Raw genomic sequence first — 14,263 nt, forward strand, 5'->3', positions numbered from 1 at the left:
CTTTCCTCAGCAGTGTTTGCTTCTCCCCCCCTTGTGTAACCACTCAGTCCCAGATGATATCTTGACAGCTCTGTGCAGATGATGCAGACAAGGATGGAGTTGTCCCTGTTGCTGTCTGTGACAGCAGGTCATTATTGAATTCTGTTTATCAATTTACACCTGCCAATTAGGATCTTGAGTGTCCTCATCTGATGAGCATCTGGGTTTCAGGGGGAACTTTGCTGGGGAGGTCTGGGACTTTTGGGCAGCACCCACATATGCCAAGGGGAAAAAGTAGGAGGAATGAAGACTCTGTATCCTTGTCACTGTCCCCTGTTTGGTGTTGCATTTATTTGACTGATTTCCAAAGGAAAATGGGAGAGAGCCATACTGTGCTCCATGTACATTCCTAAAACAAGGATAAACTGAAATGGGCAGGATGGAAACACTGGCCACACCTGTCCTTGCTGCTGGGCTTGGGGATTAAAGTCTGGCTTTGGAAGAGTGACTAAGGCTGCCTTGGCAGTGTTCTGTAGGGGTGATGATGCAAAGTGAAGAGCAGTGTCTCAGGTTTGGTGTGAGGAATGAGGGATGGGGTGGGTGAACTGCACAGCACCAAGAAGGGTGAGATTATTGAGTCAATCCATGTGATAAAATGAGGCCATGTCTTGTGTTCTTTGTCATTGCAGTACTTCACTGGCCTAGAGTGTGGACACAAATTCTGTATGCAGTGCTGGAGTGAATATTTAACTACCAAAATAATGGAGGAGGGCATGGGACAGGTAAAATCTCATCTAACCTCGTGGCTTATTTCTGGAAATTCTGTGCATTGGAGAGACAGGGTCAGAGAGACAGAGCAGTCTCTCTGCTAAAGTTTAAAAAAAATCCAAAAGAACAACAGAGAAAACTTAAACCCCAAAGGTTTGGGGGCTGCAGGCTCTGCTAAGGTGAATCTGGAGAGAATTCAGTGGGGTTGGTGCAGGTTTCTGGGCTGGGGAAGGAGGAAGCAGTGGCACACTGGGAGAGGCAGGGCACTCCTTTGCCTTGGAATTCCTTGTGATGCAAAACCAGGATAACCACTGTTCCTCCTCTGACCTTTTTTGTGTTTTTCAGACCATTTCATGCCCTGCCCATGGCTGTGATATCTTAGTGGACGACAATACAGTTATGTAAGTAATTCTCATGGCTTTGCTCTCTCTTTCCATTGTGTTACTCATGTGCTATTCAGATCTATTCAAATGCTTCTAACAAACTGCACAGAGGCTTGCTGGCAGCACAGGAGCCTGTCTTGAACTGTCTGCTTTGATTCCAGAATGTCCCTTAACTTCCTGTGGAGGTGTGAAAACCCCATGTGATGACACTGGGAGGAAACACTCCCTGACCAGTTTGGTCAGTGTTGACACCAGGGTTTCCAAACCCTGTTTTACTGCTTTGTGCATTTTGTTTCCTTTGATTTATGTAGGAATTTAGGACTTCTACCCAGGTCAACCCACTGGTTGCCCAAGCCCTATAGCTGTAGTTAATAGGTGAGTCAGAGGACAGGAGTCCTAAGGGCTGATGCAGGATGTGTTTTTTGCCCTCTGATAGGAGGCAGTTGACCCTCAAAACCAAGATTTGATTAAGGTGGTGTGTCATCCTGTATCCTTGGAATTAAGTTGTCCAGCTGCAGAATGACTGATACAGTTCATGGTGGAGCAGTAAACTCCATGAGCTTCCCTCTCTTTTGTACTGAGGGAGGTTGTATGAGCAATATCCTTCATAATGTTGAGCTTTGTTCAAGTTCATTTTAATTCTTCTTCCTAAAACATCTCAGTAGAAGCTTATTCTGTTCCCTTATTCTTTCCTTCCTGAAGCCTGACTCACTCATTGATATTAATTTGGTGGTTTTTATTATCAGCTGCTTTCAGAGTAACGATTTTCCCAATTTTGGCTCTTGGTTACTCATGGGAGTGTAGGCTGGATGGAAGTGGAAGTAGCTGTAGTGCTTTCCTGCCCTGTTGAGGGGTGGTTTGTAGAGCCTAGTGGGTGGAAACTGAGCTGAAGTTGGCATGTCTTGAGTAACTTGATTGAGATTTTTGTTTACCAGAGGTTGAACTTTAATTTGTGGAGTCAAACGCTCTCAGCAGGACTTTTTGGAGTGTTTTCCTGATTGCAACAGTTGGAATGAGCTGTTCAAACAGTGCATGTGAAATGGAGGAGCTGAAAGCGTTGGTGGTGGCAGTGGCAGCAGCAAGGAAAGGGTGGAAGGAAAGGAGGGCAGTGCTGTGGGATTCCCCTTGGCTGGAGAGAGCAGGGATGAGGCCTGGGATAGGGCAATGGCAGCTGGCTCTAAAGCAAACAAGTCCCATTTGTCTGAGTAAAACTAGAAACTGTTTCTAGAGGTAAAAATCCACCTTTCCCTGGTCTTACCTAGATTTCTGTGGGGAGGAAGGTGCATTTTTTGAAAAAACTGTTTCCTTTAAAAGCCAACAAAGACAACTGTGGCAATCTTAGGATATGTCAATATATATGGCAAAAAATGTAAATGATCTCAACTAGAACCTGTACTCACTTCTGTGTTGTTAATTATTACTTTTTAGGTCCTTTCCTGTTTACAAAGTCTCCAGCTCTCAGTTTCCAAGTGATATGAACACAAAATTAATATGATTTATGGGCTCTGGGCATGGGTTTCACCTCTTAATTTGTCTAGTTTCATTAATGATTTGCCAAAAGACAGTAACATTCAAAGCAAAATTCTTGACCTGGTGATTTTGATTGGGGCAATCAAAGCAGATTGATAAGCAAAAAACCAATGGATTATGTGCTCTGGTTAGTCATGGCATGACTATTAATTTAAATTCCAGTATCTAATATATTGTTATAATACAGTACATTTTCAAGGTGATATTTAGTATGTCTTGAAGCCCAGGTATGGGTAAAAAAAGAGATTTATAATTAATACGAAATTCAAATTGTTTTCTCATTCTTCAGTAAGTTTGACTCCAGAATTGCAGGAGATGCTTTGTCAGCTGATTTGTTTTATTTTAGCCCTGGGAATTGAGCTGCCACGTGCTGTGATTTATGTAATAACCAGCATGTGCTTGGGAGAGGAGCTCCCCAGCTGCCCAGAGCTGGGATTTGTGCACATCCCATGGGCACACACTGCTCCTCAGGGAGTGTTGTAAGGATAACATGCAGGAATACCCTTAGTTTTGGCTGCAGCTGGAAAGGAAAATCCATTAATTCCAATATTTTTACCCATGGTATGGCCTGTATAAAGCTGTATCCCACAATAGGATTTAAACCAGGACTGCCACAAAGGGTGTGTCAGTGCAGCTTTATATTTAGATATATTGGGAAGACACTTCAGTCATAGCTAAAAGACATTTTTAGAAGTGCTCAGCAATCCATAATTAAGTTATTTTGGGTGCATTTAGGCTGGGCAGTCTGCAAATGCCAGCTGCAGTGGTGCGCCCAGGAGAAAAGGGGTCACAATACTTTTTCAAGGGTTCCCATCAGTGAGTTTTCCTCTACTCTCCCAGTTCCAAGCAGACTGGAATTAATTTAAAGTCCATGTTGTGTACACCCTTAGTGATATTGAATTCAAGTCAACTTTGTTTTTATGGTAGATAGATTAAAACACCATTAATTTTTAAGCTGAAGCTGTAGCATTCCACTGAAACCCAGCTAACTTGAGGCTTCCCAAAGTAATTAGCCACACAAGGGTTGTTCTGGAGCTTTTTAAAGGGATTTGCCACAAAATGTGCTTGTTTTATGTAAATGAGCTGATTAAAGTACTTGCTTTGTTTCTTGGGCTCTTCAGAAAAGTATTTTTAAATAAAAATCCTCACACCAACAGGTTCAATTCTTTTGAACTGCATGAGCTTTCTGTTTCTGAAGCTAATATATTTATATATTGAATAGAATGAATGTAGTTTTCATAATGATCTAACAAATAAATAGGGAACAGGTAAGTACAAAAAGTACCTGCAAGTGTAGAAGGATGAATCAAACCTATTTGTCTTAACTTACTGGCAGTGTTATGGAAAAAACAAGATTTCTGCTACAATTTTTCTGTTTCTTCCCTTCCCACAGGCGTCTGATCACAGATTCCAAGGTTAAATTAAAGTACCAGCATTTAATAACCAATAGTTTTGTAGAGGTGAGTTTTTATTTGAAATTTTTAATGGCTTGTAGGGTTTGTCTCACACTGTAGCCAGCCAGAGGCTGGAGGGTTGTTTGGAACTGCAGAGCAGGTTTTTTGCATAGTCTCTAATCGAGTGTGAATGCAGGGGTTGTTTTATGCTCCTTTGCATTACAGGGATAATTGTAGGAAAATACTAAAAAAACTTTAGGACAAAAGACCTAAAGAGAATGTAAGAGCTGTTGCTTAATATTTGAGTTCTGAGAAGCAGAATTACGTACTTAAAACAGTTACATAATGGTTATGTAATATTTATGACTCTTGAGTGTTACCTGAGATACTTCACATTGAAAACCAGGAAATGCTGTAAACAAGAACATGCCTTAAACATTTTGCCAGTTGAAGTAAAACTGCAAAAGTGCTTTAGCAAAACACTAATAGTTTTATAGGCTCCAAATAAACTTGGAGAAAGGTGCTTTGCAAGATGTTTGCACTGTCCCAGTTTCCCAGCTGTGTGGCTTCAGCTGCCCTGTAGAGCCGGGGGCAGAAGTTGTTATGGGATCAAGCTTTCAGTCCTTGCCAGAAGTGATGGGTGCAGTGGGTTTGGTTTTAATCTCTTAGCTGTTTGCAGCCACAACAAAGGGATGCAGGGCAGGAGCTGTCCTTGAGCACAGCCTTCCCCTGTGATGTGGGATGTGTGCTTTGTTTCACAGTGTAATCGACTGTTAAAGTGGTGTCCTGCCCCCGACTGCCACCACGTCGTTAAAGTCCAGTACCCGGATGCGAAACCCGTGCGCTGCAAATGCGGCCGTCAGTTCTGGTAAGAGCCAGCCAGGAAAAGCTGCTGATACTGCCTTGTACTCACTGCCCTGAAGTGTGTTACTGTGTGTTCATGGAGGCTGCTTTGGCTTGGGAAGGACCTTAAAGGTGATCCAGTTTCACCCCTTGCCATGGGCAGGTGTTGCCACATTTCTCTTCACAGAGAAAAGCAAGGCACAATTCTTCCCAAGGATTTCTGAGATTCACATTTTCTGAACCTCAGAGAAAGGGAAAACACAATTCTTATCGCTTGCTGTGCCTGTGTTGTGCCAGAGTAGAATGCAATATGGAGATTGTTTATCTAGAGTGAGGATGTTTTGTTTCCTTGGCCTATCAGGGCCAAGAGTGTGTGTATGTCTGGACTGTCGGGTGACAGTCACAAGATTCAGTGCAGTGTGAGCAGTTGTGTGCAGAGTGAGTGCTGGGCAGATTCAGTTTAGATGAAATGTGTATAGTATAATAAAGTAATTAATTGGCCTTCTGATATCAGTGGAGGCAGATGCATCAGTCTCTCTCCCCTTTGTCGGAGTCACCTTTGATTTACAATAGGCAGGGACACCTTCCACTATCCCAGGCTGCTCCAAGTCCTGTCCAGCCTGGCCTTGGACACTCCAGGGGTGGGGTGACTTCTCTAGAAACCGGTTTCAGTGTCTCACAACTCTCACAGTAAAGAATTTCTGCCTAATAATCCCATCTAACTGTCCTTTGGCAGTGGGAAGGCATTCCCCCTTGTTCTGTCGCTGTTTTGAAGTGGCCCTTGAGGGACTTCAGGATTGAAGGGGGATGTGTTGAGTTTCCTTAGGACTGGCTTTGAACAACCCAGAAGAAAACTTACACTGTTTAATTACAAGTACAATCTGCTTATTTTCCCTTTCTTTCCCTTGCAGCTTTAACTGTGGTGAAAACTGGCATGATCCTGTTAAATGCAAGGTGAGCATGTCAAGGTTCTTGTACAAATCTGTGTTTTGAAAAAGTTTAAAATAAATTTATGTGCAAGACTTAGCAATGAAGCCCAAGTTTTTGTGGCTGTCCATAGAATCATAGATGATCCTGAGCTGGAAGGGACTCCCAGGGATTACTGAGCCCAATTTTTGTTCCCACCAGGGAGCAGAGTAGCTCACCTGTTTAAATCACAGAGTGAGAACCAGCAGTAAAATCCTATTGGGTGCCTTTACTGCTGCCTCACAGTTGGACCTTGTGAGAGAACTGTGCCTCATCCAGGTGGGAATTGTCTGGAAGAGGAGGTTGTTAGACCTGTGACCCCCTGCAGAGGAGTGGAGGTGCTTTTTGGACAAGGAGCATTCCTGTAGGAGTTGTTCCTGTAGGTGTTTGATGCTTTGTCAGGCGTTATCCATTGTACTGGAGGAACTAATTTGGTTTTGCTGGTTTGGTTTGGAAGGGACTTTAAAGATTATCTACTCCCACAGCCTGCCATGGGCTGGGATACCTTCCACTAGCCCAGAGTGCTCCAGACCCCATCCTTGAACACTTCCAGGGATGGGGCAGGCACAGCTTCTCTGGGCAGCCTGTGCCAGGGCCTCCCCACCCTCACAGGGATCAATTCCTTCCCAGTATCCCATCTAACCCTGCCCTGTGGCAGTGGGAAGCCATTCCTTGTGTCCTGTCCCTCCAGGCCCTGTAAACAGTCTCTCTCCATCTTTCTTGTAGGCTCCTTTCAGGTACTGGAAGGCCACAATTAGTCACCCCAAAACCAAAATGTCCTTATTATTTAAGAGTCCAATATGAAGTTTGTGTTGATTAAGAGCTGCAAACTCATTGCAGGAGTGTTTGTGCTGGGTGCTTGTGCTTGCTGGATCAGGACTTGTCTGCCACTAAATTAGTGGCTGTTTGCACAGTTTTCCAGCACCAGCACTCCCCATTTCCCATGTGGCTGGGTGTACCTTTCCTTAATGTGAGCAGGTGTCTTGGGAACATTTGCAGTTCCTCCAGCTACATTGAACACTCTTCTTCCATCATTTTTCTGACAGTGGTTAAAGAAATGGATTAAGAAGTGTGATGATGACAGTGAAACCTCCAATTGGATTGCAGCCAACACAAAGGTGAGAGGTTTTCTCCATTTTATATAGAGATTTTATACAGTCAGGTGAAAAGGACATCAATCTAATTCCTTGCACTAGGATTGCTTTTTCTGTTCCCTGGTAAGAGCAAGCCTTAAAATCCACGGTACACTCAAGTGCTCTTGTTTGAAGAGTGAACTGGTGTTAATGCCTGGAATCAGGTGAGTTTCTTCAAGTTCAGTGAAGGAAAGTGCTTGGAAGAAACAGTTAATTGGAGACCCAAAGGAAGCTCAAGATCTAAGTCTTTGGGCTCCTGTCTGGCACCAGTGGCTTCCCTAAGCAGATCCATGGCCCATTCCATGTGTGGAACATGTACCACCACCCGTGGCTCAGTTTGGCTGGGATCATTTACATCTGCCTTCAAATCCCTGGGATTGGCCTCCGGAGGAGCCTTCGTTTCTGCTGGGCAGCATTCCAGGTGGAGACTGGCAGAACAGCTGTCTGGGATTTCATTATGTAAAGGTCTTCCTTCTACTTAGCCCAACTTTGCCTGAAACTCTAGCATTTGATCATTTTGGGACAAATTAAAACCAAGATTGTCATGGTGACAAGGACACAAAAGCAGCAACTCCCATGGGGGTGAGGAGCAGGCCTGGGGCTCCCAGCTGAAGGAAGGAGGTGGGGAAGGAGTGAGGAAATGGCTGCTTTGTTTTCTTAGCTCTGTTGTGTAAGTGGTTAATGGCATTGTTTGCTGGCTGCCTGGTTTTCATCGAGCTGGAATGTTGTGTTATGGTGGCAGGGAAACCCCTGCTGGGCAGCTCAGATCAGCCTGGAGTGGGCCTTGCTTGGAGCTCACAGAGTCACCAGAGGGACTCTGGCTTTGTCTCATTGTGTTCCAGTGGCTCTGGGACTGAACTGGGTTTGTCTGGAGTTTGCTGAGTCTTCAGGGACTGCTCCTATTAAACCTGAGGAAGAGCAGCCAATATCTTGGAAAAGGCAGAGTGTAAGCACTGCTAGCCTTGGGTCTCACATATTTGGGACACTGGAACAGCAACAGCCCTGCTTTGCCTGTTAAAGCCCTCAGGTGGCTGATCTTGGGGTTCCCTATCTTCTACCTGCCCCTGCCTTGGGAATAAGAAGATTTTTGGGGGAGGAAACACCCATCTGGAGGGTGGCATCTGGCACCAGCCCTGCTTCTTCACTGGTACCTTTAGTCTGGTGTGAGCAGCAGAGCTGCTGCTCTGGGACATCACTGTCTAAGCTACTTCCTCCAGTACTGTCCCAGACATTCCTACATGGGAATACTTAGGAGCCCAGGCTGCAAAAGAGAGAAAAATTGCCATCAGGGTAATGACTCCAGACATTTGAGCAAGCCAACAGTCCTGGAGTCTTACAGCATCCATATCCATTGAATTAGCTGAAGGACAATATGGCATTCTTCTCTCAGAGCTGATGCTGGATTCAATTGAAGGGAAAGTTGGCAGGAAGAGTACCACCCTCATGCTGATCCCTGCCTGGGGGAAGGTGGGAATCTCCAGCTTTGGCCTCTGGGATGTTTGGCCTGGGAGCTTTGCAGCCTCTGGAGAGCCAGCTCAGCCCTGGATCGTGGGGCTGCATCCAACTCCTGCCTCAGTTCCCTGCTGATCCCTGACCAGAGGCGTGGAGAAACCCAGGTGCTGTCTGGGTGTGGGGCTGTAGGAATACACTGGGATGGGAATTGTGCAGTTGGAGTGTGTATCCATCCCTCCTTTCTCTCTGTACTGTTCCTAACAGGAAAGCAGGGCAGCCGTGTTTGGTGAGGCAAAACTTGTGCCTGCACTGTTGGCTTCACAGCTTAAATTCTGTGTTGAACTTCATTTTGAAGAACCTAGAAAGGAATCAGGTACCATCAGATGCAGAAATCTCCATTGTCACTGGGAACAGCTCTCCAAGGAACTCAGTTGTGACTGCGCGCTCCGTTGCTGTTTCTGGCTTTTGGAAAGCGCTTTCTGGAGCCATCCAGGCATGAATCCTGTCCCATGTGGGCTCCTCTCAGGGAAGGAGACTTCCTGTCATAACCAAGATGAAGGTGTAAAAGAGAAATACCAATCCTCTGGAATGTGGGCTTGAAATCTGGATAATCCTTTGCAGCGGCAGAATGTGAGATACATTTGTTCCGGCTTGTCCTGGGAGATGGAGTTGGAAAAGGAAGATTAGGCAATTGTGTGAGAGAACAGAAGAGTGAAACCCAGCTGAATTAGGTTCTGTTCCCAAACTGGAATGATGTGATGTGTTTTTTGATGAATTATGTAGAGTGGTCTGAATGAAAAACGAGGAGATTCGAGTAGTGAGTTCTGTGGTTTCTGATATGATTTTTTTATTCTTTTGCATTCATTTACTTGCACTTAGGAGACCTAAATTCCTTCTACTTCTACAAAAGATACAGCCCTTGCAGCAGAATGTGCTGGAGTAGATGGCTTTTTTCTTAAAATAAGCTACTTTCACATGAGTTCAGCTTAACTAGATTAATTTAAAGTTGAGATAAGGCAAAACAAGTTCTTTATCAAGCCTGTAATTCTCAGTCTTCTTGAGGAATGGTGTTGAATAGTCCAGGGATTTGCACATTTCTTCCTTTTTCAGTTTATTTGACAAACTTGGTTCTTCTTTCTTGAGTTAAACTCGGCAAGTTTTGGGTATTTGGGAATAAAGGAACCACAGAGATCCATTACTTTCGTCAAGTGGACATCCAAAGGAGTGAAAAATAGAGAAAACGTGGATTTGTGCATTTATTTTGGGCTCTTAAGGTGTATCTGGAAGTGGTCTAAAAGGAGGAGGGGAAACCTGTTTGGAACCTGAGTGTGATTTTAATCTCTTCTTCTTGGAATACCAAAGGGAAAAGAATAAAGCCAGTGAGGTGCTGGCCTTCCCACAAGGCACTGCTATTTATTGTGGAACTTAAATTGGTGTTAATGAAAGTTGTTCATCTGGTACTGAAAAAGCCCCAGCCTTGCTTCTTTGGCTCCTGGCACATCCCCATCCTTCCCCTGCAGGTCAGACAGAGCATGAAGGGCTGATGGTAAACCAGGCACATTTTCTTCTCCAAAAAAACCATTGGCTGTTTTTGTCCTGTGCATGAGATAAAATGGCATGAGCCCACATCTCTCCCTTTTCAGGTCACTTTTTAATGGCTTAAAGTGCTCCCTCTGTACTTTCTGGAGATCCTGCATTTGTTCTAATGCGTGGACATTCTGGCAGGCCACGGAATCCTCCTGGGCACCAAACTGTGCTCCTTCATTTCCCACTGCACTGGAGCTGTGATCTGTGGTTTTCTAGAAGTGCCCAAGTGCCATCTCCCTTTCTCAGATGAACTGGTGTTTCAAATCTGTTTAAAAAAGTTTTGCTCTATGACTCTAGGTGTTAGAATGGTGTAGTGTTTGTGCTAGCCATAATTAAGTTTTTGGATTTTGTTGAAATTCATTAAGAAATCCCTGTGGTTTTTGATGAGTCTTTATAGGATGGGTCAGGGGTGAAGGTGTTGCTGTGAATGTGGCTGTGGGAGGCTGATGTCCACCAGGTCCTCTGGGAGTTCTGGAAAGGACTAATCTCTTTCACTTGCCCTAAAATAAGAAACATGTTTCTATTTAGCTTCCTGTTCATAAAAGAGCTGCTGAGGTTTATGGTGCTTTATATGTGCATGGACTTTTACAACAAAATCGGGATTGTTCTCCTTTGCCAGGTTTGCCCAGGCTTTTGTTTCCAAGCCCAGTATGGAATTGTTTGAAGTAGAACAATGTTAATGAGGTCACTTGTGTGCTGTGCTGTGACTGATAATGTGCACAATAATCTGCAGGTTTAGTAACTTGATTTGCTGCCTGTTGAGTTGTTGCATAGCTGTAATTCTCAGGGAGAGCTTCCTTCCCTATCCTCATGAATCTGGAAATCTCTCCCACTTGTTCTGTTGGTGACTTGAGTAATTACTACTTCTTTTTCTGCTGATGTCCAGCATTTCTTTAGTATGTGCTTTTCATGGCTTTAATTTTTAATAATATTCAGTGTTACACTTTTACACAACTTTAGGGATCTGCACAGATACTGTATCACCTCTTCCTTGTGCTTTGCTAGACAGGAGCATAAAGGTGTGGAAAGGATGGCATTCCCTGTGAGAAAGGGGCTGGAATGAGATCCTAGAATCATGGAATGGTTTGGGTTGGAAGGACCTTAAATCAAGTTCCACCTCTGCCACCTTCCACTAGCCCAGGGTGCTCCAAGCCCTGTCCAGCCTGGCCTTGGACACTTCCAGGGATGGAGCAGCCACAGCTGCTCTGGGCACCCTGTGCCAGGGGCTCCCACCCTCACGGGGAAGAATTTTTTCCCAATATCCCATCCAACCCTGCCCTCTGGCAGTGGGAAACCATTCCCTCTTGTCCACAGTCCCTCTACAGGCTCTCCTGGAGCCCTTTCAGGCACTGGAAAGGTCTTTTTGTCCTAGTTTGCATTCCAGAGCTCAAAGCCCTGAGCACTGTGGACACATTGGAAAGCTTGGTCCCACCTGAAAGACAGGAGGGCAGAATTTCCATGCTCCTGCTGGAAGCCTCACTGGGGGTGAGATGGCCCCACATGCCTGTGCTGTGGATATGTGCTTGTGGCACCTCCCCAGCTTGGCAGGTCACCTGGGACCTGTTCTCCCTCTCTCAGCTGTAGGATTTTGCTCAGCAGGAGGGATCACAGCAGCTGTGTGGATCAGCTGTGCCTCCCACGAGTGAGGTCTGCACCTGGTGGGAGGAGATGTGTCTGCAAGAGCTGCACAGCTCCACAACCTCCTCTGGCTGTGCAGCCCAGGGTCATGGTGGGACAGGGACAGGGCCACTGTCTGTACTTAGAGCCACCCTGGCTGATGAGCAGACTGAGCAGGGATCTGCACAGCTGGGCAGGACATTGCTGGCATAAACCTACATTTGAGTCTTGACTTGTTGGCGCAGGATTGGAAGAGGGAGGAGTGCTGCCTGGAAAAGGGAAATAGATGCTGCCCTGAGTGCTCTGCTCGAAGGAGGGACCATTTTTGACTTTGAAGTTCACAGAACTGCACTGACTAACTGGGAACAAGCTTCCCTGGCTGAGTATCCATCCTGTGGACAGTCCTAGGGAACGTCTTGGTGTTGTGCCCTTGAGGGGACCAGCACAGGAGCTACTGTGCTTCACTTACTCTGTTTGTAGTACAGTTACTGAGTCTGAAGAACAAACACAGGTGACTGGGAAAAAGGCAGGTCTGGAAAATCCCTCTTTTGTGCTTGGTTGCTGCTTGATCCCATTGGTTTGATGTGCAAATTCTCCTGTGTGTGACAATCCAAACTGGCAGACTCATATAAAATGCAGTAATAGTTGGGACACAGAGTGGGTGTACAAGAACCCATTGGATTGTGTCCCTTACAGAAGTAGCAATTATGGAGTGATTGTGCATGTTGGTTTCTTCCTTTGCTGAGAGTTTATCTGAATGCCATGGTAGGAACTGCTTGCTTTGGTTAGCAAAGACATGCTCCAGACTGGGGAGGGGATTTCACATGCTTCTGACCCAAAAGCTGCAGCTGATTTTGCAGGTGTGTGTATCACTGGTTTGGATATGTTTGTTATTGTGTTGTATGTAAAAACAGACTCGTGCAGAAACTTCATGAAGGCTGGTGTGGTTGTGGGATGAGCTGGATGAGGAGCTGATTCAGCCTAAAATGGTTTTGGTTTTATTCATGCAGTTTTTTTTTTTCTTTGTATTTGCTGCTTTGTTGATTTGTTAATTTCCAAGCTCATGGAGACCATGATATTGGTGTTATATTCCCCAGATATTTCCCTGTGCAGAGCTGCCCTTTGAGATACTCATACTTGTCAAAAGCCTTACTCCTGAAAGGGAAAACCCCATGTGAGCTTTTATGGAAAAGTCTTCAGTGAGGTGTCACATGAAGGGAAAAAAGGGACCTGATGGGAAACATGGAAACATCTCAGGAAGAGAAGTGTCTTTTTAGCTGACAGCAGCTTCTTTGAAGCACACTAGAGTCTTGCTGCATGTTTTCAGCTCCTCTCTGGATGGCGTGTTACAGCTGCAGGATTGGTAACAGCGTGATTCCGGCTTGGTCTCAGTCCCAGAGTGGACCAGACACTTGGTGGTGAGGAAAGCCACATGCTTCCCAGGCTCTTAGAGACCACCCCTCTGCTGGGATTTTGGGGAAGGTCATGAAGTGACTCGCCCAGTGTCCCTCTGTGAGAGCAGCATAGATAAAATATGTTATTCCTTAAGTTTTTTTCTATCTAACTGCTCTGGGTTTGGAAGTATTTTAAGGCCTGACTGAAGAGGATCTCGATGTCCAAAGGGAAGAATTAAATCATGTATTTCACTTGACGTGCTCTGTCTGCCTGCTGTGGGAACCCTTCCAAGTTCCCCAGGCTGTTGGGGTTCCGTGCTTGCCCTGCTAACGGTGCTCTCTGTCCTGTGGACAGGAATGCCCGAAATGCCACGCCACCATCGAGAAGGACGGGGGCTGCAACCACATGGTCTGTCGGAACCAGAACTGCAAGGCGGAGTTCTGCTGGGTGTGTCTGGGCCCCTGGGAGCCCCACGGATCTGCCTGGTGAGTTCGGGAGCGTGCCTTGCTGGAAGGCGAGGAGGTCGTGGTGCAAACGGCACGGATTTGGACTGAAATCTGTGGAATCGGTGTCCCTGTTACAGGTACAACTGTAATCGCTACAATGAGGATGATGCAAAGGCAGCAAGGGATGCACAGGAGGTGAGTCCATAACCTTTGGTGATGAGGGAGATCATCGGCCCTGTGCTGTGCTTTCTCTAAACCTACACATCTGCTCTGAAGGAGTTCACGGATTCGGGCACAAATCCAAAGGACAGTTAAGTCTTTTGACTTTTAAGATAGGGATGGCTTTGCCTGCTATGTGCTACCTTTGTTCATCCAGAGCACACAAGTTGAACCATGCCCGTGGTGTTAGTTTTTTACAGCTGGTCTGTCAGTGTGAAGAAAATAAGATTAATGACTGTGTATTGAGTCATCTTGGTTCTCTTGCACTGTTTAGCACACTGTGCCTTTCTCCTGCTTTATAATCAACCTGAGATTGCCCTCTTAGCACAAGCACAGTAATTAGAATTCCTTATTAGTAAAAAACCCCCCAACAAAACATCATCTTCTTACTTTTAAGTCATGACACTGGAAACATTTGAGTGCTGTACCTTGAGTGGAGAGGCTGAAATACAGAAGTGATGAGGCTGGAGCAGTGTGATTGTAATTGCTTCCAAGGTTGGGAGTGAGGATGTCAGAGCTGTGCTGGGAAGTGCCCGGGGCGCTTCCCAGGG

General features: G+C 45.5%; 1 protein-coding gene across 1 annotated transcript in view; it reads left to right on the plus strand.

The window, feature by feature from the left end:
• ARIH1 (ariadne RBR E3 ubiquitin protein ligase 1) overlaps positions 1 to 14,263 on the plus strand; it is a 46,896-nt gene that overhangs the window by 27,194 nt on the left and 5,439 nt on the right. The window contains exons 4-11 of the mRNA XM_005425905.3: positions 669 to 761; positions 1,093 to 1,148; positions 4,054 to 4,120; positions 4,816 to 4,922; positions 5,809 to 5,851; positions 6,910 to 6,981; positions 13,402 to 13,532; positions 13,631 to 13,688. Coding sequence (XP_005425962.2) covers positions 669 to 761; positions 1,093 to 1,148; positions 4,054 to 4,120; positions 4,816 to 4,922; positions 5,809 to 5,851; positions 6,910 to 6,981; positions 13,402 to 13,532; positions 13,631 to 13,688 — 627 coding nt within the window. The remainder of the gene's footprint in view (positions 1 to 668; positions 762 to 1,092; positions 1,149 to 4,053; positions 4,121 to 4,815; positions 4,923 to 5,808; positions 5,852 to 6,909; positions 6,982 to 13,401; positions 13,533 to 13,630; positions 13,689 to 14,263) is intronic.

The sequence above is a fragment of the Geospiza fortis genome, unplaced genomic scaffold, assembly GCF_000277835.1.
Source record: "Geospiza fortis unplaced genomic scaffold, GeoFor_1.0 scaffold317, whole genome shotgun sequence".
Taxonomy (NCBI): domain Eukaryota; kingdom Metazoa; phylum Chordata; class Aves; order Passeriformes; family Thraupidae; genus Geospiza; species Geospiza fortis.